The following is a 23,670-nucleotide window of genomic DNA, read 5'->3' as shown; positions in this document are numbered from 1 at the left end:
TTTTGAGAGGAAGAGTGATGTAAAAAAAAACAAAGTGTTTTTTTTTTAATGCTTTTTTGAGAGGAAGAGTGATGTAAAAAAAAACAAAGTGGTTCAGACCTCAAATCCTAGACAAACTTCAAACTCTCTTCCTGAGTATCATATGGGGAGGCTTTACTGCTTCTGAGGAGAGACAGGATAGAGGAGTGGAAAGACAGAGGGAGAAGATGAAATGACAGGATCATGTACTGATGACAGGCACCTGCCCCTCATTCGCACCAGTCAGCCCTGTCACCATCTACTGGGTGCCCCAGGGGTTGTTCCACAAATACAGCAGCTCCTGCTCTCAAGGGTGACAGCAGCAAGGCTCCTGCACACGGACCAAACAGCCCCTGGGGACACTGGAGGTCAGAGGCTGTTTGGTCCACCTGCAAAGTGGCCAGGAAGTTGGGCACAGCTTCATGAAGTCCTGCTGTCTGACCTTCCGTGGTGGGTGCAGGAGTAATGTGTCCATGCAGAGCAGCAGGGGTAATACCTTTTTAACATCTGCTATCCTTTCCTTCTTAGAGGCTGGCTTTTCTTTGGTTTCAGGAGGGGTCTGCTGGGATTTGGAACCCGTTGATTCACTTTCGGATTCAGACTGACTCTCAGAGGACTCGGAGCTGCTGTTTGACTCGCTGCCCTGCTCACTTTCAGACTGGCTTGCAGAGTCAGAGCCAGAGGCTTCTTCGGATGCCGAGTGACTAATGGTAGAGAAAGAAGAGGTTACATTTTAACTGCACTGACACAGCTGTGAAGTACGCAGGGAGCAAACCTGAGACACATCCGAGCCACAACAACAGGTTTGGAAAAGCCTGAATGCATGTGTGGACCCTGCAAGCCCAGACACCCCACACTGGCATTCTGCAGCAGAGGCAATTCCTTCCCAGGACAGTGAACACTGGTGAGAGTGCAGCCCCAAAAATCCCTGCCCAGGATGTCCTGCTCATCACCAGAACAAAAGCAGTGGTGGCAGGTGGGGAGAAGATCAGCAGTACCAGCAGCACAGGTTCTGCTGCGAGGCTCTGGATGTCCTGGAGCAGGGCAGATAAGGCACAGTGGGAGCTGCAGCATCCGGAGATCATCCTGCTACATCAAAGATGAGGAATTGCTCCAGCACGGCTCTCCTCCGCATCCCAGTGTGGCCAGTGGTTCAAAATAAATCTGATATCCGCTTTCTGGAAGAGGCCAGTATCAAAAGCACTATACCCATAACACTGTGAGTGATGTTAAATATAATGTTTTTTGCAAAAATAATTAATTCAGCAACAGGGCAGAAGAAAGAAGCTTATATGGGCTTGTGGCTGGGGCTCCTGTTTAAAGGACTATACCAGTGCTCTGCAGACTGAATTTCTCAAGCCAGTAATGGGAGAGCAGAATACTAAGTGTAGTTCCCCCATTTTAATTTTTTTTTACTATCTGTATATAAAAATGAGTTAACACCCAGTGTATCCCCTTAAATAAAAGCTCCTCAACAAAACAATGAGAGGCCAAACTATTTTAGGTGACCAAAATATTCAAATACCTTTGACCAATCACTCCCAACATATATATTTTTTTTATTTGAAGAGCCAAAAAAGCAAACTGAAATCTCAGTACACCTTACAACACATGCACTGGCAAGGCAGCATTCAAACCCCAAAAAGACAGTGATGATGCCACAGACTTCCAGAACAAGGAGCACTCCTTTCCCAGTCAGCTTTCTGCTGTCAGATGTGATATTTAAGGATTCACTTAGGTAGAACACTATGAAAGAAGAGCCAGGAAAAACTTTGCAGAGAGATTAAACAGAATTTTTAATTCTTTTTTTCTACTTTTGTACAAAAGTGACAAGGCACACAGGAGGCTTTGCTCAGATTTCACGACTCAAGGGAGAAACAACACAAAAAAAAAAAAAAAAAAAAAGTGCACATGCACATTCACACCCGCCGCCGCAGGGGTTACCGTGAGGGGATCACGCAGGAGCCATCCCGGCACCAGCCCCGCTCCGTGGCTGTGGCCGGGCAGCGGGCAGGGGGCAGCACCCGCGCGCCCTCAGGCGCCGCCGCCATTTCGCGGCCGCCCCTCCGCCGCCATCTTGCGACCGCGGGGCTGTGCCCGGTCCCTGGGATGGATCCCGGATGGATCCTGGGATGGATCCCGGATGGATCCTGGGATGGATCCCGGATGGATCCTGGGATGGATCCCTGGCACTGCCCCGGGGAAGGGGTACCGTGGGGAGCGCGGCCCTCCGAGCCTGAGGGGACACAAACGGAGCCTTCCGCGAGGAGAGGGGACAGCCATCGCCCGTGGCTGCTGTTTCACTGTGCCAGCCTGGGTTTGAGGGAATGGGGTTATCACACTGCAGGGCTGGAAATTCAAGTTGAAGCACGGCCATCCCAGTCCCTGCTGCCTGTCCCTGTCCGTGGATGGAGGCTATCCACGAGAACCAAAGGCGCAGCCCCACGCGCGGTGTCCCGCTGCACCCCTCGTTGTGCAGGCTCTACAGGAGTGTCCCCCTTGTCCACCACAGCCGTGACCTGTGGCGGTGCCAGCTGCTCCTGGAATGGCACGCCAGCCGCTCTGGGGACAGATGGTGCCCATGGGCAGGGCTCAGCAGGCCACCATCCCACGGGCCTCCACAAAGGAATGGGATCTGGGCATCCAAACCTCTGCTGGCACAACAGTGAGTGGCAGCATCAGGCTCTGCTTGAGGTATGCTGGCATCCCGTGACAGAGGAAGAGGAAGACAGTTTTTTCTTCAATCAGATTTCTGAGCAATAGCTGGAAGGAATTTTAACAGCCCAGGCAAGGCTGAGGCCAGACAGCTCTTACAGTATTTGTTTAGAGGCAGAACAGTAATTAGTGTCCTCCCACTCTGGAGCTCTTTGTTCCTCAAAGCCTTAAGCTTTATTTCAAGGACACAGGGACACAGGCTCTCTGCACATCAAGAGCCATAATTCATGTGCTTTATCCACAACATTGTCTGAACACTATAATTCTTTTTTTCAGGCTGTGAACTGTGTCATCTGAAAAGAGGGAGACTTCTCTGGTGACAGACACATCTGTATGTGCAGGTATTTGCCTGCACACCTGCTTCCCCTACTAAAGAAACAAACAGATGAGAAGGGGTTATATCCTTTTGAAGGCTGTTGCAAATAACTCTTTTTTTTTTTTATGAACAATCTGTTATTGAGGCAAAATATGTGTTTGTCTTCTTTTCCATGTTGATCAGATAAAAAAAAATATCAGAAAGGCCTATTTTCATAAAAGAATCCTTTTTAACTGTCATTGGGACAATCAGAAAGCATTTCTAACTGCCAACAGAATATAATGTATTAGCAACATCAGATGTCAAATCAGGCCTAGCACTGTATATACCTGGAGACCTAAGTCCTCTTTTCAGAAGTTATTTTTGGAATTTGTCCTGGTTTAACGCCCCTGAGTTAGCATCCAAACAAGACCTACTTTCAATTAAACTAAAAGTGAGAAATAAGCTATAATTAATTGTCAAAAAAATCACAATTCAGCCAGACCACCCTCCTCCAAAAACATCCATGAACATCAAATGAAAGCAACAGATGGATCATTGGTAATTTCCTTGAAGTGAGAAACTCCTAAAAAAAGTTAAGATCTGCAAAGACTCGGCCAAATACATTCCTCTGGTTTCCAAGAAATACTTCAGGCTCTAAGTCTGGTTTAATTAAGAGCCTGCTCCTAACTTGAAGGGGAGCAAAACTAGCATTCCTTACCAAGAAGGACATGATCCTTCCAAGAAGTAAGTAGCTGCATGGCAGTGATAAGGCCCTTTACAATGAGGCATCTGAGTTTAAAAAACAATTACCACGTGCCTGAAGCCTCCAGACTTTGCATTTAATATTTCACATATTACTTCATTTTATAGGAGATCATCTTTGTAAACAGCAAATCAATTTATAAGTTCTCAGTAAGAACAAACAGTAGATACGCTTCCAGAAGGTGTGAGACAGCTGAAAAAAATGACCCCAATATGCATTTGTGAAACCAAGAACTGACTGGGGAATGGCTCTAACTGGGACCATTCTGCCTCAGTGTTTAAAATGTGGCTTTTGAGGGACAGAACTTGAATTCAGACAGGGGAATAAAGGAGGATTAATAACCCAAGACCCTCCCACAAGCAAAGCTCCTCCCAGCTTTCAGAACTGTTGTGAATGTTTTGAATCTAAACAAGTTTGAATCCCAACAGCAACATTCCACTGGGCTTCGCAAGCTCTGCAGGGATTCGGCACCAGCAAAACCACCCCGCAAAGGCTGGAGAAGGACCTTGGCAGATGATCCCATGGCTGGATAAGATCAGGGGCTGCATGACAGCAGAACCGTTATATTTAACTCCTGTGCATTGTCGGCCACAGCATCACGAGTGCTGTTGGTAAAGTGACACCCAGGTGCACATCAGCGGCTCACTGACACCAAAATGCCCCAGGCAGGTGGCTGGGACACAGCCCCTCCCTGCTCCCATCCCTCCTCACGCCACAGCCCGTGTTCCCAGCACTGGCTGGACCTGCTGCGTTTCCTGATAACACCTGGACAGCGCAGGGAAACAGCGGGTCACTGCTGGCTTCAGCCCAGCCCAAGCCTTTACAGTAACCAGAACAGTGGAAATAAACTGCACTTGGCAGTGCAGGTGAGTTGCAGAGTGGACAATGCAACAATAGCTTGGACTCGATGATCTCAGGGGTCTTTTCCAGTCTCACAGACCCTGAGAAGGGGGTGAGCAGCCCAGGGCTGGAGGAGCTGCTGGGTCAGCCCAACTCTATGCCCTGTCCCCACAGCCCCACTGGCCTCGACAGCACCATGGCAGGGTCCAGACCAGAGGTGTCTGGCAGAGCCAACTCAACCTGAGAGGAGCTCCTGGGCCACCACAGCTCTTCAGCTCAGGCTGCCAGCTGCTCCAAGCCACTCCCACCCACCAGCAGAACCAACCTGAGATTCACTCCAAAGCACAGAGCAGCAAAGCCAGTGCAGGTCTCCAACTTTATTTAAACAGGTCTGTCTTCCTAAAGTGACCTGTGCAAAGACACACAACCACCGTGACAAACCACAGAAAGGGCAAACACATCGACTGAGATAAGGACTGGCTGCTGTTAAACATTTCCTTGAATATCTGATCTATAAATGGGATGTTCCCTATTATGTAGAGAAACTATTTACAAGAGCATGTAGTGACGGGACATGGGAATGGCTTCAAACTGAAAGGAAGTAGGTTTAGATTAAATATTAAGAAATAATTCCTTACTGTGAGCTTGCTGAGGCACTGGAACAGGTTGCCCAGACAGGTTGTGAATGCCCCATTCCCTGGAAGCATTTGAGGCAGGTTGGATGGGGCTCTGAGCATCCTGGTCTAGGGGAAGGTGTCCCTACCTATGGCAGGGAGGTTGGAATGAGATGATCTTTGAGGTCCCTTCCAGCCCAAACCATTCCATGTTTCTATATAAACATATATGAAATGGCTACATATATTACAAATACAAACAAGCACTGTGAATGTTGGTGTGTGCACTCAAGTCACAGGGTAGCTGTAAAAAGGCACTAAACTAAATTTAACCTTTAGGCTAAACAAGCCAGGGAGAGGAACACAAAATCAGTTCTAGTTACAGATCACTAGATAAAGAGAAGATAATAGGGGTACCACAGAGGACTGAGCAAATACCACAGTAATCATAGACAAGGCCATAGAGACACAGCATATGGAGTGTGCAGGAGAGCCAAGCAAAGGACAGATTGTGACACTGAGCATAAATAAATTAATTCCTAAGTTTTTCAGTTCCCTTGATTTTAGTCTGGAAGTCTACTGAAAAGTGACTGGTGCTTGCTTGTCTCCCAAGGCAAAGACTTTCTGAGTAAGAAACCTTGAGAAGGGTCATTTGGTGAAAAAGCTTTTCCCAGTTTATTTCCTGCAGGGAAAAATAGAAATGGGAGGAAGGGAAGGAAGAAAAATACCCCTGCTCCTCTACTCTCCATACCTATTCATGGTCCTTTTACACACTGATCTCCAAACAGGAACTTAAACTAGAATATCCTAAACACAACCAGGCTCCTCGTGCTGTTTAGGAGTGAGTCTCAAACAATTCTGAATACTCAAAATAGGATTTGTCCAAATCCCGGCCAGCTTTAAAGGGGCACAGCAAACACCCACGGTGATTGGGCTGGCCCTTCCATATGACAAACAAGTTCTTCAAAGCAGCATAAAAATATTTCCCTAACCTCATTTTATGATCAGCAACTTTTTTTCCCCTTAAACAGGCATGTGAGAAGTTCTCATGGAGAATCCACATTTCTCCCACCTGTGCCTGCAAACTTGGCTTGCAGGGTTGGGTCGTGTTAATGCAAATTCCATTTACACAGCACTAGGCACAGCTGGGCCATGGTGCTGCTGTACTAGCTGAGGAATTATGCACCCAAGAAGTATCTATCCAAAATACCCACCTGAACTAGGCTGTGAGACTTTCCAGCCTATTCTGGCCACTGCTACTCACCCCAGCACAGGACTCCCAAATGCCAAAGGCAGAGCTAAATATATCCTTCACTGCTCTGCTGCAGCTCAGCAAAGCACATTGGGCTATCCTGAATGATACTGACTTTCCAAAAGCTGGTGGAAGACACTATGTTGTGTTTGCATAAGCAAGCAAAAAGAGCAATTCATTCATGATGGGGAGAGCTGACTCTCTCCTCTCTGATCTTTAAACCAGAGGCTGAAAATGCTTGGGATGTTTAGTGGGAAGAGGAAAAAAAAAGAAAAAAAAAAAAAAAAAAAAAAAAAAAAAAAAAAACCAAACAGCAGAGGGACAAAAGGAGTCAAAACCTGTCTGGTTGATTAAGGAGCACCATTGATAATCTCCCAGGCAGTATCCTTCCCTTTCCCTGCACAGAAAGGGGAGAACAATTGCAGTTCTCAGGGTTTGAAAGGGCCCATCTCTCCCTCGCCGGGAGGCAGCCAAGCATTGCCGAAGCATTTCCGGGCTCCACATCCCACGTCAGCAGCTCTCAGCTCCTCCTCACGCCCAGCCGGGGAGAGGAGCAGGAGCCGGGGGTGCACACCTTCCCCAGACAGCGGGCAGGGCTGTCCCTGTGCTGTCCCTGTGCCGTCACAGCCGCCGGGGACAGCCAGGGACGCAGCTGCATCCCCCCTGGCAAAGGACATGTGGATGCATGGGGATGGCTGGAGTGTGCACACACAATTAGTACAGAAAAAGTGGGTGCTCTTTCTCCCTTGACAATTGTAAACTTCCTTTAAAACCTCCCACATTAAAGACCCGGAGTGTATATAGGAATTTAGGACCCAAACCCCATTATAACAGGAACATGATGGTGCAGAAATTCCTTTATGGTTCCAAGTGACCTGCAGTTCAGAAAAAGGGAGCCTGATCTGGCCTGAGGGGGTTATTCCAAGTGACTCTTCAAAGCTGTTTTTAACCGAGATTTAAGCCTGACGTTTTACAGGCAGCACATGGCATTCAAATCTCAGCTGGTGACAACTCTGCAGTGAAGTACAGAGATTCTTCCCCATAAGAGAGATGCAAACGACTCCTATAATTAACGTATTAGCAATTCTACTAAGTCATCTATACCAACAATAACAATTGCAAGAGACATAAATAGTTGCAAAACGGCTTTTTCCTAAGGAGTCGGTGTTCTGGAGTCAGTGGATTCTTGACATTGCAACACTCTTGTTCATAGCTGGGGTAAAGGTTGGTGAGCAATGAAGCGTTAAGCATCCCATCCCGTCTGTGGAGCTTGGCAGACACACTGCACTGAGCCCTGCCAAGATCAAACGCCATGCCAGCACTTCCAGCACAATACCAGAAAGGAATCTGAGATCACAGTTAAAAACTTTTTAATTTTTAACCCTTATTAGTCAAGGTTAAAAAAGCACATGTAGTCATGTAGTACAGAGTAGGTTATCTCAGCCCACAGGTAAATATAAAGGAAGGTCAAAATTGCAAATTATAATTTAGTAGCAGTGCTACACAAGCTGTAATGTAAAATGAGCTGCTGCACATTTTGAAAGAATCAGCAACATTTGTCTCATTATATCCAAAAGATACTCCCTGCTCTAAGAAAATGAAGCATTAACAGTGTGACAGACTTACAAAAGCTTCACTGCAAGTCACTAGGGGTAAACTTTTCCTCTGGGCTTTTTTTTCTTTAATTTCAAGTCCCTCTATAGGATGTGAAGGTGGGCTTTACATACACACCAGCACCTACTGAAAGAGCATCTTCACATGGCATTTCAACACATGTCTTTTAATAAAAGCACACCAGAAAGATTGATGTAAGACACCATGTCAGTAGAACAGCACATCCTTTGCTGGAAGGCTGTTTCTATCTAATTATGGTAATCCAGGCCATCCCCTCCCCCAGTGCTGTGCTGTTTGTATTTATTTTCCTTGAAGGAGAGGAGAGATAAAGCAGAACAGAAGCTTTCTCTAGCCATTATCAGCTCCTTCCTGAGCTGGATTTCAGCTAGAGGCAAGAAGAGATTTAGAGGCCTTTTCCATCTCCAGAACTTAGCAGCCTAATTTAACATTGCAATTCCTGTTGGGATTGTTGTGTGCAACCTGAAACAAGATACAGGGGATACAAACACCTCCAGGTTAGGTACCAGGGAGATGCAATGCCAAACCTTCCCAAAGCAGGTTTACTTGGGCTGTCTCCAGTTCAAAAGCAGCCAGCCCATGGCATCAGAAGCTTCTTTCAGTCCTTGGACTCCTGCTTGCTGTCTCAGGTACTTCACCTGCACTTGCCACTGGTACCCTCCCCTGCTCCTCAACACCAGCACTGATAAACCTGAATTAAGAGATGTCCCAGTATAAAAATTCCTCAGAGACAATTTTGGCAGCTCAGTAACCTGCTAATGCTATCAGCAACTTTCTGAGGGGTGAAATAGGATAATAAAGACAAGAATTTGTTTGTCCCTATAGCAAGTTAGATTGAAATGAAACATCGGGGCCATCCTGGCCCTCCTTCTGAGCCGTGTCAAAGCTGTCAATGGAAGTGTTTGTTTGAACACAGAGATGCGGTTATGGCAGCCCCAGCGCTGCTCCCGAGGCACAGTCAGGATCTGCATTCTCAGAAATGCCACCACCGAGCCACAGCTCGGCTCCAGCGCTGGAGGAAGTGGGGGAAGGTGCAGATAAGGGCAACTGTTGCCCTCAGAGTGAGGCAGGTGAAACATGAACACACAGAAAGAGGAACAGGCTCCAATCTGCCATCTGAGCCACGTCACCTTCCCTTGGCTGGAGGCACTCATGGAGCTGGGAACATGCCTGCACACACGCGCCCTCAGCCATGGCAACACCCCAGCACAGCCTGTGCCACAGAAACTGGGTTACAGAATTACCCAGGTGAGCTCTTTATTCCCATTTCCCAATTTTTATTCAGCAAAAGTCATGCTTTTTAGAGAATCTATACAATTTGATTAATTAGCTTAATTAAGCTTTAAAAAAAAAAAAAAAGAAAGAAAGAAAGAACAATCCAGAAAACAATGAATTACAGCTAAATGTAGCTTCTTGCAGTTGGTGAGCTCTTTTTATAGCACTGTATATACTGTATCCATCTCTGGCAGCAATCACAAAACAGGGAACAGAGGAGTTGAAAGCCTCAAGATTGTGCATGCGTAATTAGATGAGACACTTCCTTCACGAGGGTAATGTGAAACAGAAGTAACAAAGCAAAACAAGAACAATCTCCTTTGTGCTGCACACCGATTACATCACAATCCATATGAATTCCTTGCACATTATTCCTTTTGTGTCCCGCACTGATTAAGCATTTTTCCTTTTCAAAAAAGGTTTTGGACAGTTTCACAAAGGGTTAAAGCTTAAAAAGGGAGGGAGAAAAAAAAAACCCAGTCGAAGAATGCAGCCGTGCAATTGAAACTGAAAGCCTCGGCACATGCACGTGGCCACAACAGCTAAAAAATAACTCATCACCCGGATAAAAACTTGAAACCCACAGTTTGAGACATTTTAACAAATGTCTTCAATGTTTCTACTCAGCTGAAAGAAAATCAGTTGCAACAGGCACACTGAAAGCAAATAGTGAATTTTGGTGATTTAAGGATACTGAAAGCTGTAAAGCTGAACCTCTCCTTAAAAAGGGAAAAAAAAAAAAAAAAACAAACAAAACAACAAAAAAAACCCAAAACCCACAGATGTTCCGGGAATACTATGGCATTCTACAATTCCTTTTGAAGTTTAAAAAAAGAAAAAAATCCGCAGGAAGAAAATAGCCCTGCTTGTTTTCAAGTGAGGGCTCGAAATAGCTCGCAGCATTACAATGGAAGCCCCTCGAAACGCAAGCAGAGCCCACGCCCGGAGCGGCGGAAGCGGGGGGAGCCGCGGCGGCCGCGGCGCTCCCGGGGGCCCGCGCGGCGCGCAGCCAATGGCGGCGCGGCCGGCGCGGGGCGGCCTTTGAACCCGCGGCCGCTTCCCGCGGCGCCCGAGCAGCGCGGCACAAAGAACAGCCATTTTGTGACAGCGCCGGCCGCGCCGCCCGCCCCGGCCCCGCCGCGGCCCCGCCGCTGCCCGGCCACAACGGGCTGGGCCCCGCTCCCAGCGCCACGCGCCGGGGGCAGCTGGTGCTTAACCGCGATCGGTTCCCTCCTGTCCAGCCCCTCCGCCGAACGCTGGTTGGTGTGCACCGACATCTCCATAAAATGGCTGCCACGTCAGGCGAGGGTGTTGTGCTGCGCAAAGCCCTGCGCTGGGAGGTGGCTGCTGAGTAAAAACACGCCATTTCAGACCGCGGAGCTCCAGGTCTGCACAGAAAATGGCCTTGGAGCTAATCCATCGCAACCTATTTTTTCCCCAGAAAAAGACGTCTTTATGCTAGAGAAGCCCAGAGCTGGAAAGGGCTGGCCCAGCCTTGCAGGGTCCGCAGCTCAGTTCCACCGCTGGGAATTTCTGAGGTGGGAGAGCAACTGTAACAGACACAGCCAAGGGAATGGAAAACTCCGTATCCCACGCCTGTTACTCGCTATCCCTGCAGAACTCGCTCCTGGGCTACAGGGGGGCCCCAGCCCGCCTCTGGCCTCTGCGCTTCCCATGGGGGCCAACCATGGATGATGTACCTCCACACTACCTGCCTTTCAGACATGCAGCACAGAAGATGCTAGAAAATGCAGCGGATTGTGTTCAATCACTTATGCAAATCCCAGGCACACAGGCGGGGGTCAGCAGGAACCGCAGCAGACCCAGAGCAACTTTTACCTTAGGCAAAGTTGCGTGAAATCACTCAGCTCCAAGTTCAATTTACTGTCAAAGCACAAAGGACAGGTGTTGCTGGGCATCTGGAAAGGCAGGAGTACAACCCTCAGCTTTCAAACTGTAAAGAGTTAACATAATCTCTCTCCCCAAGAATAAATCATCTGCTTTGGGACAATTCTCAGGCATTTTTGTTTATTCCACACAGGCCTTTGTATTTCCTTAGAACTGGAAAAGGAGGAGTCAATTCCTGAGGGCACTATGGTGGTGTGCAAGAACTGCATTTTCTTCATTTTAACACCCTTCTCCAGCCCAGGTGAATGGCACCGGCCATATCCACCTCCTGCACCACCCAGGGTTCCCACCAGGACTGTGCAACTTCCATGTTCAGGTACTTCCACGGATGCCAAGCTGATCTCAGCAGCATGTGAAGTGCAGACACCGGTGCATTTTGGGGTGGCTTTACTTCCTAGAAATCATTTCCCCTCCTTCAGGTCAACCTCAGGAAGTAAAGCCCATTTTATGACATTGAGCTGACTCACACCTCACAAATAAGCTCAACAGGGTTCACTTGCAAATATCCTGTGCTCAATTATTCCCACACTTCAGGTGTGTGTTGGTGTCACACACAGCAGGTTAATTTAGAGAAAAAAAATATGTGAAGGGGAAGAAGGGTAACCTCACACAACAGGTGTTAAATGTAAATGGATCAATTACAATAAATAACCTTTCAATGAAAACCCCAAAAGCACATGAGACACTATGCAAATCTCATATCCCTTAGGACAAAACCCCCTGTGGGATTCCTGCTACATGGCTCAGATTTTAGCTCCTATTCCTTTCCAACACTGGTAAAATATTTTCAATTTCCTCAACAAATCTGTCTATTGCTGCTCTTGTTGATAATCTCCACTTCAAAAAAGCGTAACAATTTATAGAATCTGTAATTTTTATAAATGGTGATTTTTTACATAATATTTTGTGCGCAGCATTTACAGTAAAGAAAGTACAGTATGAAAATCTGATGTGTTTTTAAACTGCATTATCAGAAAAGCTGTTGATGGGCTTCAACAATCCCTGAGGCTAGTTATTAATAATTTCAAATTAAACAATCTTACCCATATTTATTTTAGAATTTAAAATTTGACTTCATTTTTAATACACCCAGAAGACCATCGAAGTTGATACTAAAAGGTTACAGTTATTTGACAATATATATATTGCCACACTATTTCAAGTTCATGTGCTTAAGGAAGGTTAAATACTGGACATCAAGAATACTATTCAAACACCTGAACATCACACAGAGCACATGTGATACAACAGACAGTTCAGAGTTCTTTTTTATTAATGTCGGTTAAAAATGCAGGAAGACAACACCAGAGAAAAAGAAACAGACCAAGAATCAACTGAAATTAACAAAATTAATAACTCAGCAATATTTACAAACTAAAACCCAAAAATGCATATAGTTTAATTCCCAATTTTTGGAAGAGCTGACCTTTTAAATACAAAATGAGCCATTTGGTAATTGTACTTCTGCATTCCCAGCAAACAAACATTTTCAGTGTTTCATACTTTTCCCACATCAAGGTTAAATTTCTAAAAATCTCTAAACAATCTCATTACTTGACAAAAATAAATAAAAATACCCTGAGCAAAAATATGTTAAAACAAAACAAGCAAATCATTTGGTGTCTCTTGTTAACAGTCCCAGTGTATATTTTATGATACAAAATGCCATCACCAGCAGGAGAAAGTCTGGTTAAATTGTATAAAAATATTATAAAATACCTCCACAGAATCAAAGTTCTACAAGCTCAAATAAAATTTGAAGTAAGAGGTATCCAACAAACAGGCACTTTCCAGTTTATATTTTAAAATAAGCTTTTTTTCATTCATGTAACTTTTTCTTGTGCCTATTTACTATAATTTACTACTACACCAGGCTTCTGTATGGCCCTCAGTTAAAGTTTAGACTTCTGAGATTCTTCAAAGAAAAATCTGCCTTGTATGTAAAATGGTGCAATGCAGCAATGGCTAAACCGACAAGGTCATTTTTCACAGCACAAAAAACCTGAAAACTGAAATTCAAAAGCTGGAAAAACATCATACAGGGGCAAGGGCTGCCCTGAATAAAGGTACAGTACCTTTTGCCTAGGACATGGGCCCTTAAGTCACAACACAAGTTTCAGAAATTGCTACCAAAAAAAATTAGGGTGTGGCATGCTAACAATCTCAAGGTCATTCCTTAAAAAGGAAGCAAAATCAGTAAAATGTTTTCTATTAAGCACTGACAGTAACCCAAGGCTGTCAAAGTAAACAGGGTATTCACAGGTTTTACAAAAAAAAAAAAAAAGAAAGTTGATAGGTCATACCTCGATGCATTGCTGTGGACTGAACCCTCCTCTCCTTGGCTTTTGTCCTTATTTCTCATCATCTTTTTATTCTTAAATATTAAAAGGGGGTCAGGGGTGTCTGTTTGCTTTGAAGTCCTGTGCCCAGGTATTTACTGTCAAAAGTTGAAAGAAAGGTAAGGTCCCAGTTCGTTTCACTGGCTTTCATTATCAGGAACAAAGTCCTGACGCTGCAATGATATTGTTACAACAATACACAGCACTGATCAACACGGCAAACCGGAGATTTAAAACAAATAATCATTTTTACAAGAAAAATCCGAGAATAAACACAGGAGAGGAGCATCCTGCAAACTTTCCCAAAGTAACACTGGATGCAAATAATCTCTGTATCTTATTGCGTCATCCCAATACAGCACAAATCGGTCGAAAATCAAAGTATTCAAAACGGCAGAAATCTAAAAATTATTATTATTAATTGCTCACCTACCTGATCCATGCACCGCCGCCAGGACCAAGTCGATATTAGTTTCGGGTAGTGGAAAAACATCAGATCCAAAATATTTGTAATTATACCGATAAAATACAAATTTCAGAAAACGAAAAAAAAATATATATTCTAATCCAAAAAATATGCTGCCGATAAAGCAAAAGAAGCGGTAATTAGTACAAAAATGTCCGGGGGAAAAAGCTCATTAGGAGAGCGCACAAAAATGGAGGTACGCCATGGCTTCTAAGCTGGAAAAACAACGACCTGGGCTCTCTCCACGGCTTCTTCTTTCCAGCAAGGCACGAAAAAGGAGCCCTCAAAAGCTGCTTTTCTGCCCGAAAAAGGTCCGCTCGGCCCCCGATTAGTGCCTAGGAGAGGCAAGGGGCTGTGGGGGCCCCCTGAGGCTGCCTGAAAGTTAGGGAAAGTTGCGTAAAGTGTTGGGGAAGGCACGGAGCTGAGCGCGCTCTCTCTAAGGCACAGCCGCCATCTAGAGCTCCTTCCCAGCTCTGAGCTCTGCCTTTGATTGACACTCTCTACATTTACCCCACAACTCAGGTGATGTACCATAGACCCACCCCTTCATTTCTACCAAAAAAAGAGAGAGCCTCCACCTAAAGGGTGCCTGCTACCCCACAGCCCTGGCTCCTTCCAACTACCCCAGCTCAAGGGGCACCTTAACCCCATGTGGCTCAAGCACCCTTTGGAAGCCAGAAAGAAATGGAATTTGTGCCTTTTGTTTTAAAGATTTGCTAAATATTTCAGTGCCTGGGCTAAAATTACTTCCTCCCTGGACAGGAAGTGGTGCTGTTACAAGCCATTTTGAAGGCATGGAAGTGGAGCTCACAGCCATGCAGGCAGCAGCTGCCCACCCTGGGGGTCACCCCACCCAAGGGGCAGCTTCCCCCCAGTTTGGTGGCAGAATCCCCAGACAACAGCTCTTCCCCCTGCCCCCAGTGCTGGCACTGGCAGGGGGACAGGAGCATCACCCGCTCCCAAGCCAGCCCGCAGAGCTGAGATTGCCCTCCAGCTCCACAGCGCCTCCCTAGTGGTTCCCCAACAACTCAAATCCAGCAGCCACACCACTTCCACCAGCTACCCAGGGCAATGTGGTCAAGCCAGTCCACCACCACCAAACTGCTTATTGCTAATGCACTTGCTTAACCCATTCATGGTCATTAACAGATTTTAACACAACAAATTAATTTTAAAGCTGCACAGTAACCAAGCTGCAGAACTGCAAATTAATCAATGGACATCTCCAACACAACATCCTGGAATTGAGAGGATGTATCACCAAGGGAACAGAGGCGATCCATGAATACCCTGACCACTTGATTCTGACTACCAGTTGTCTTCCACGACTAAAACCAACCCCTTAAAGCACAAGAACATCCTGCATATTCATAAGTATCACAAGACAGAGTCATCAGCCACTGGGGGACAAAGGGGCAATGGGCTAGTTTGGGGTTCTATTGGAACATCCACGACACAGCATCCCAACAGCCCAAAACCATTGGCTTTGACCAGTAGAACCAACACCATTCCTTTTCATTCCTCCACAGGCCTGCCATTTATCTCCTACAACATCTATTGTCTTTCCACAAGGGGTTTGATGAGGAACTATCCAATGCCACGAGCCATTTTAAAAAATTCCACTTTACCAATTATTCACAGAAGACTATTTGCACCTCGACTGCAAGAATTAAAAAGCCACAATGCAAGACCATTCCAAGCATTTTTGATAACACTAAGGAAATCCACTCATTTGAATGAGAAACCCTCCACACTGGTCCCAGAATCCAACTCCACCATAAAAACACACATGGCAAAACCAAACTGGGGCAAGCGTGTACCACCAAAATGGCTGGATGGAAAAGGTATGAGCAACTCATCATGGCAAAAATGGGTATTTCCAAAAAAGTCTGAGCAAGGCAAATGGTTAAACAATGAACAGGATTTTGTTTGAGTTTTCAAATATGATTTCAAGGTTATCTCAGCACCAGGTTTATCATCTTGACCCTCCAGCACAAAACAAAGACAACTTTGAGTTTCAGGTGAAATATACATAGAAGAAATGCCTACACAGTTAAATTATTAGATCCACTAGAGACCTCTATGGAAATCATGACTTCAAATATTAGAACCATTTTAGAATTCATTTGCAAAGGTTAATATGTCATATGTAGCCATATCAAAAAGAACTCATTTTTTTCTCACCAAACACATGGCAGAGTATTGTGACACAAAGGCTACATGCAAGAGCAGTGAAGCAGATTGGACACTTGCACAGAACAATTTTAAGACCAAAGAGACTGTTCAGGAAGTCTGTAGTCCAGGAAATCTGTTGAAAAGTTTCTATACCCACAACCCAAGAACATACCTAAAAAAGTTACACAAAACATTCAAGTACTCCTTTATTGTTGTATTTTCTCAGCCTTCAATTGGTATCAATTCCATCTTAAAATAACTTCACAAAGTTCAGCAGCAGTGCCCTGACAATAGGCCAAGTACTGAGAACCCCTCATATTAAGCACCTGAATGAACAAGCCAGCGAATAAAAATTCATTGGAAGTCATGGCAAAGTGAACATAATTTGCAAATGAAAACCACATTTGATACCAAGTATAGCACAAAATTTTACCTTGCCTCGAGTACTTAGCTAAAGTATTTCTCAGTTTAATAGCAACCAAAAATGTAACCCACTTCAGTATCAACTCAATAAAAAATATTCAGCCAGAAAGGACAAACACAAAGTGTGAAATAAACCAAAACCTTTTATTTAAAGTCACTTTATAAATTACATTTTCTCAAAAGCAGTAGCAACAGATCTTTCACCAAATTAATTTGCCTGTCATGCAAAAACAGCCCAAAAGGAAAATTTTGCCACCCAGTCCTCAAACAGATCCATCACTGGATAGTCACTGATTATTCAAATGCAAAGTCCATTTTGATAGGATGATCACAACCCAGATCTTCTCTGGTTTAATAACATGAGAGTCCACGTTTTAACATCCTTTTCTTGGACAGACATCCCAGCACTCATGCATTAGTCCATTTCCTCAACCTCTCATTCCCCAGTGGAACTGCCATCTTGGTGTCTCATTCGCAGACTTCCTTTTGACACTCTTCATCTGAATGGATTCTTTATGAAAAATTAGAAGAAAAATGCTGTTGGAATACACATCATTGCTTTAAACTAAGACATTCAACTATTGTACCTCGAAGATAAATTTAAACATGTAACTGATGCCTCATTCCATGTTACAGTCCACAATATCAGAAACAGTATCAAATAATCAGTTCAAGAATCAAAACAAGAAAGTTTAACCAAAACCATTAAAAAATGAGAGAAAATATCAGAAGTCCAAGAACCCTTTCAGGATCCATGAATTCAATTTGAAATTTTTAAACCACTAGAGAAATCTGTGGTGGGAACTCTAAAAAATTTGCTCTTGCAACCATTTTTGTTGAACTGGCCCTTCCCCTGAAGCTGACATTGCTTAGTAGAACTCCAAGGTTCTTGTAACAACCCAAAACTTCTAAGTACTTTTCAAGCTCCTTTCTTCGAAGACATAGATCCATCAAAACCAATTAAAACTGGTTTCTTACAGACAGATGGTGACTGGACACAAGACATTCCACCATCTTAATGCAGTTTTCCAGCTCATGAAAGATGCACAGTGCAACAGCAAACACACAAGCAAATGGAATGACTGGTTTGGTTCCTGGTGGGAAAGGACACACCAGAAACCAGACAAAAATGGTCACAAGTCACACTAGCTACCTTTAGCAAGGCTCCTGAGCCATATTCCAACTGTACTCATCATGGAACTGCAACCAAGCCCACAGGTGAGTGACAAACCAAACTGAACAATCAGCATCCACATGGATAAATACAAACCAAATGTTCCCATCTTCCTATCTTCTTCCAAGAAATATAAGCTCAATGTGCTTCAAGTAAAACCTGACTCCTCCTCACATGCAAAACTTAGGTACAGGAAGTTACTAAGTGTTAAGAGCATCATTTTGAAACCAATGCTGACTGTAGGCTGACATGCAAAAAGAGTTTTAAAATGTCTTCATGATTTTGAGTATCTTCACTCCAACATCAATTTATTTTTTTGAATATGTATAGGTTTAACCTCATTTTAGTCTGAAAGCCAAATTCACCACCACTCTGCTCCCTGATGGTCCTGGGCAGATTCTGACCAGGGATGCAGAAATTACCCACAGCCCAGCAAAAACCAGTGGGGCCACCTAGTGGTCTCTGCCTCAGCATCCCCAGTCCCATCTCACGATAACCAGTTACAGCAAAGAAAGAGCAACAAGCCCCAGTCTGACTTTCACCAATACCCATGTGTCCTGTTTTATGCTGTTCTATAGACTTCCTTGTTTTAAATACAATGGGAAAGTAGTGCACATGAAAGTGGAATATGGGATCTGGAAATTTCACTTTGCACTGGGAAACATGCATAGCTGCAGGAGTATTCAACCCCAGGACATTCATGCTTTCAGAAACAGAACTTTCAAGTTTAAAGAAATGCTCTGTTTTAAACATTCAACTCATCCTTAGTTAAGACAATGTATGAAATATTTTGAAATGTGTTTTTCCCTCACACTAAGCTAGTTTCAGGATGCTTTGGGTTGGGTTTGGTTATTCTTTTTTTTTCCAATTCTCTCTGAATTAATTTCAAATCTATTTTGGCACTTGAAGATGAATTAAAGTTTTGTATGTTTTTTAATGGTAATGCTTTGACAGAAGTATCAAAACAAAAAGACACCAAAAAGTTGCCCATTATTGACACAATCAAACACTCAGAAGTACTAACATACATACACAGTGCAAACCCCATAAATAAGACCATTAAAATTATTTTTAGCTCTTTTTAATAAACTTAACATATAGAACTCCAATTACTGACATCAACTTCCCCCATCTCTAAAAAAGGTAGTTTAGTTATGTATTAGTCACCCTTAAAAGGCTCTTTCCAGTTGGGTTAGACCTCTGCCTCAGACACTCACAGGACCTGCCAAAAGCAATTTCAGGGCAAATTTCCCTGCTCAGTTCACCTACGTTGGGTTGGACCAAGAACTTCACAAGTAACCCCATGACCTTCATCTTAAACGCTTCTTTAAATCTTGTAAAATAATTAACAGTAAACAGAACTGATGAGGTATTATAATTAAGAACACATTCTTGTTCTCCAAGTTATTATACATCAAAAGAATGCCATAAGAATGGCCAAAATATTAATAGTAGCCTCTACACTTTTGAAATTTACATTTGCTTTAGAAGATTTCCCAGCATTTGTTTATTTATGAATTAAGTCACATTTTGCTAAGAAATTTCAGTAATGTTACAAAAATACACTCCTCCATGAAGACATATGCAGTGATCCTACACTTGAGTTAGATACTGAAAAACCCTTTTTTCTCCTAGGTGACACAAGTCTAACATTCCTTCTGTAAAATGAATTAGGCATCCACCCGTTTTTCAAGCTTCTGTTATCTATTAGTTACTGGTTTGGTTTCCAAGCTCTGTTATTTTGCTCATGATAAATCAGGGACCGGGCTAGTGCCGTAATCCTGACAAAGTTTCCTTCAAACCACTGGTAACATGTTGTCACTCCATGCCATCCATTCCCAACCTGCCTAAAGGTTCAAGGCAACAATTACAAAATATCTGAGTTTACAAAGTTTTTATCTTCAGCTTTTTTGCAATTATTTGTTGCTGTATTAAAAGATCACAGCAACAGTAGACATCCCTTACGGCCAAACCCATTGTTTCAGCCATTTCAGCTCCACTGTAACCCTGCATTCCTTACAGTGTGAGACTGAAGACCAACATGTACAATACCCATGCATAAGATACCAATACATTTACAAACTATTCCAGAATGAAATCTGAGGTTTAAACTCCTAACTGAGGTGACCTATTTGGGAAAGGGAATTCACTCCAACAGAGGGAGCTGAATGGACAAAATGAGGTTCTGAGTAAACCAAACCTCAATTTCTACACTTCAAAGTTCATTAAAGAAAGGCTTTATTCTCAACAACATCCCTGGTAACTTTTCCACTGGAGGAAAGAAGCGTCCTTTATTGGCAGCTAAGTCCATTATTTTATTCTGTACCATCTTTAGCAGGAACTAAGTGCTCTGGACAGCCCTAAATCTGCTTTTACCACCATTACATGTTCCTTAAGCAGAGCAGTACAAGCACAACTCATGTAGGTTTGGGTATTTTTAGGTAAGAAAGGCTATTTGCCAGGTTTGTCAGATTTCAAGGTTAATTCCAGATGTCATTTTAGTCACAAATGCACTCTTTTGTGGGTATTATTTTTAAATAATAGATTTTATTAAGCAAAATATGCCAACTTTAATAAAGCTCCTGGTGTTTTTGAGTATTTTCTCTCTTCTCTTAAAAAAGAGAGCTAAAAATAAAACTCAGCGCTTCAACTAACCACCATGTTAATCAGAGAATGCAACACCAGATCTTTCAAGATCCACGCATTGGAATGCTTTCACAACTGTTTTTTGAAATAACTTCTTTTGTAGACAACTATTTCAACTAAGTCATTTAAGGGTATCACATTCACCTCTTCCTTTAGGTAAGGATCATAAACCAGAAAAGGATGGAATAATTACTCAGCATGTAACTGAAAATTCAAAGTTCTATTCAAAGAGCCAGATCTGACAATAGCTAATTTACAACCCAATGAAAAAACAAAAACGCACACAGAAAGATGTAGCAATCACACAAAGGTTAATATTAAAATGGAACATGAGTCACATGTTTAGAGATTCTATCAGGTGACTGGAGCTAGGAAGGCATCAGTGGATAGCATAGGAAGAGTTTTGAGGAGTAGCTGGAGAAGAAACGTATCAAAAAATATACTGCTCTACACACACCTGCAGTGGGAAAAACAGCTTAAGACTTCTGAAAGAATGAAGTAATAAAACTTACAGACCACAGTGGTAGAAGAAATTAATTACTTATCAAAACTGAATTTGTGTATACACATTAAAAACTTAATTCCTCAAAGTCCATGAACTCTTTTGCTTCATCTTTTTCTACTTCTTTTGCTTCAGGACTGAAAACCCAAGTGATGAAATTAAAATTGGTCCAAAATTAAATGGACCCAGAAGCAGCTGGAAGCCAGACTAAGCATGGCAAGGTTTTCACCTTCTACCACATATTCCTTTTCAGAAGGGCTCTACATCAGTCTCCACACCATGGAGTGGAAGAGAAGCACAGGACTTTGGAGTACAAAACCAGCTTCTCTCCCAGCACCTGAGGCAGGGCAGAAGACAGTGGCTGCTGGAGGGCTCTACTAACAAACACAGCCATGGGACAGCTAAAATTCACTCTCATTTAGCCACTAAAATGAGTGGATTTCCATTTTGGAACAACATTTTCCCAAGCTATCTGAAGCCTAAGGAAGGCCTTGTTCAATCAGGTAGCATGTCAGACTAAAAGAAACTGTCTCTTAAAGAAAAGCATATATTCCAAAGCACAGTACTACAGGAATAGAGCTTCACATAAAAAAAGTTAATCCGTATACAAAATGCAATGGATGCCCTAATTAAATATGCAGAATCGAGGAGTCTGCATTTTAAGCAAAGAAAAAGACAAAAGGATTTGTGTATTTCCACAAGCAACTCCCAAGTAAGTCACAAAAGGTGACTTTGTTGTGCCAGAGACAACAAAAGGTCAAGACCAAATTCCTTTTAGTTAAGGCAATGGGAAAAAAATTCTGTCCCTATATTCATGCAGTATAGAACTGAATGAATTTACCTACTCAAGCCTGCCAATTTTATGTTTTGACTATATGAGGAATGATTTCAAGTCTATCAGCTAGCAGTTTAATTTTAAAAAAATACTGGCATTTATCATTTTGTGCAAAGCCAGAACTTTATGAATGAAGAACAGAAACAGAACAATTGTAGAACAGGAGACAGTAAATGTCTGCTCAAAGATTCCCACTGATCCTGACAGAAGCATAAGGACAACACAAGATGCCTGTACAGCAAGTTCTTCCTACTATACTTTCCAAACCATTTGTTATCCGAATTTTGTGTAGTACCTCTCTAGAGACAGACATCTGCATACCAAAAACCCTTCTGAACAAGCACAACTATGATATAGAAAATATATAGAAATCTGCAGTCAAATCTTGGAAGCCCCCAGAACTACAATCAGATCTGAAAGCTGTTCTCCAGCCAGCCAGGGAGAGAGCCCTACCCAAGTACTGCTCACTTCCCCAGAGCCCACAGGAATGATCCAGGGTCCTTTTAGCTTTTCTGAAATGCACATGCACACATGGCCACACACTAATGACCTTCAGAATGTACAGCCAAAGCCTTCAGCCATTTAAACATTACAGCCATGTGTGGTTGCTGAAGTGTTTTTAAAAGCTAAAAAGTAAATGTTATTAGGAATAACAACTTACCAGTGCTTCAACCAAGAGCAGCTATTTTGCTTACAGGGAGTAAATCAATTCCTCAACATATCTGTAGGAAAAATAGTATATTAAAAAAAATGAATTAAAATAAATTTAAAAATAAAAGAGATCTAGACCTTAAGGTCTACAAGATTAAGCATTAGCTTTTATTACAAAAGCCCTCATTTAAAAAAACAAACAAAAAAAAAACCACTCCCGACAAACACAAAAAACCCAACCACTCCCAGCTCACAGCACGTGCTACAGAAGTTATTTTTATTAAAAAAATAAAGTATCACTAAGGAACCTGTTATTAAACAACCTGCAAACAACCTAAGAAATTCAGAACCAGTCCACAAATTCATTGAGGAAAAAAACCAACAAGTTTTTGAAAAAGATCAATCAAGCATCAAGTGGAAGCATGCTTAAGCAAACTAACTCGCCCTTCACAATAGAAAATAAAATGCTCTTTTTATTGAGAAGACGTATCTGCTGGATGCAGGGCAATTACGTAACACATTTATGTGGAACAAGTTATCTAGTCTATCTCAAAGTTCCTCATGTATGGGCAAGGTCCAAATGTTGAAATCTGACTCTGAAAATGCCTACTGGCAATCTGTGACAAATTCTTAATCACAGTTACCTTAAGCAAAGGTAGCAAGATTAAAGACCTAAAACTCTAAAACAACTCATAAATCCACTTTCCAGGGTAAATTTCAACTACAAGAAATAAGACGTTCCAGTTTATCCTCCTGACACATACAAGCAAACCAATACTCTTGCAATCTCTCAGAATCTACTTACATTGAAATATATCCTCAAATACATAAAAATTAATGAACCTGTCCAATGACAGCATACTGTGCAATCCTCTAAATTCTTCTCTTCCATCTCACAGCTAACCAGAGGTGTAAAAAGGAATACAGGATGAACAGGATTGTAATTTCTTTGTTGGTGTAATTTATGCAAACTCTTATTATGGAAAAAGCCTTTAGAAAGGGAAATTACAAAATAAAATATAGCACTAGGCTGGCATAAGCACGTAGAATATCCCAATGCATGTGAAATTTAGACGTTTAAAAATGTATTAATGATAGTTCAAAATGTATTTGAATGTGCACAAGCAGCTGCTACTAAATGGAA

At 42.9% G+C, this 23,670-nt stretch overlaps 1 protein-coding gene across 9 annotated transcripts in view; it reads right to left on the bottom strand.

Annotated features, from left to right (window-relative positions):
- The window catches only part of CHD2 (chromodomain helicase DNA binding protein 2), an 85,430-nt gene that overhangs the window by 40,754 nt on the left and 21,006 nt on the right, over positions 1–23,670 (bottom strand). For 5 of the 9 annotated variants that reach the window (XM_085588893.1, XM_085588894.1, XM_077785926.2 and 2 more), the window contains exons 4-6: positions 22,537–22,597; positions 13,619–13,752; positions 515–722 (exon numbers count right to left, since the gene is read on the bottom strand). In XM_085588893.1, coding sequence (XP_085445019.1) covers positions 515–722; positions 13,619–13,680 — 270 coding nt within the window. In that variant the 5' untranslated portion in view covers positions 13,681–13,752; positions 22,537–22,597. Of the gene's footprint in view, positions 1–514; positions 723–13,618; positions 13,753–14,087; positions 14,596–22,536; positions 22,598–23,670 lie in introns of those variants that run through there. The other 4 variants (XM_077785925.2, XM_085588898.1, XM_085588899.1 and 1 more) reach the window with 2 other exon arrangements.

This window comes from Lonchura striata, chromosome 10 (assembly GCF_050655825.1).
Source record: "Lonchura striata isolate lonStrDom1 chromosome 10, ASM5065582v1, whole genome shotgun sequence".
Lineage (NCBI taxonomy): Eukaryota > Metazoa > Chordata > Aves > Passeriformes > Estrildidae > Lonchura > Lonchura striata.
Note: the sequence above shows the minus strand (reverse complement) of the source record. Positions and strands in the feature narration are given on the sequence as shown.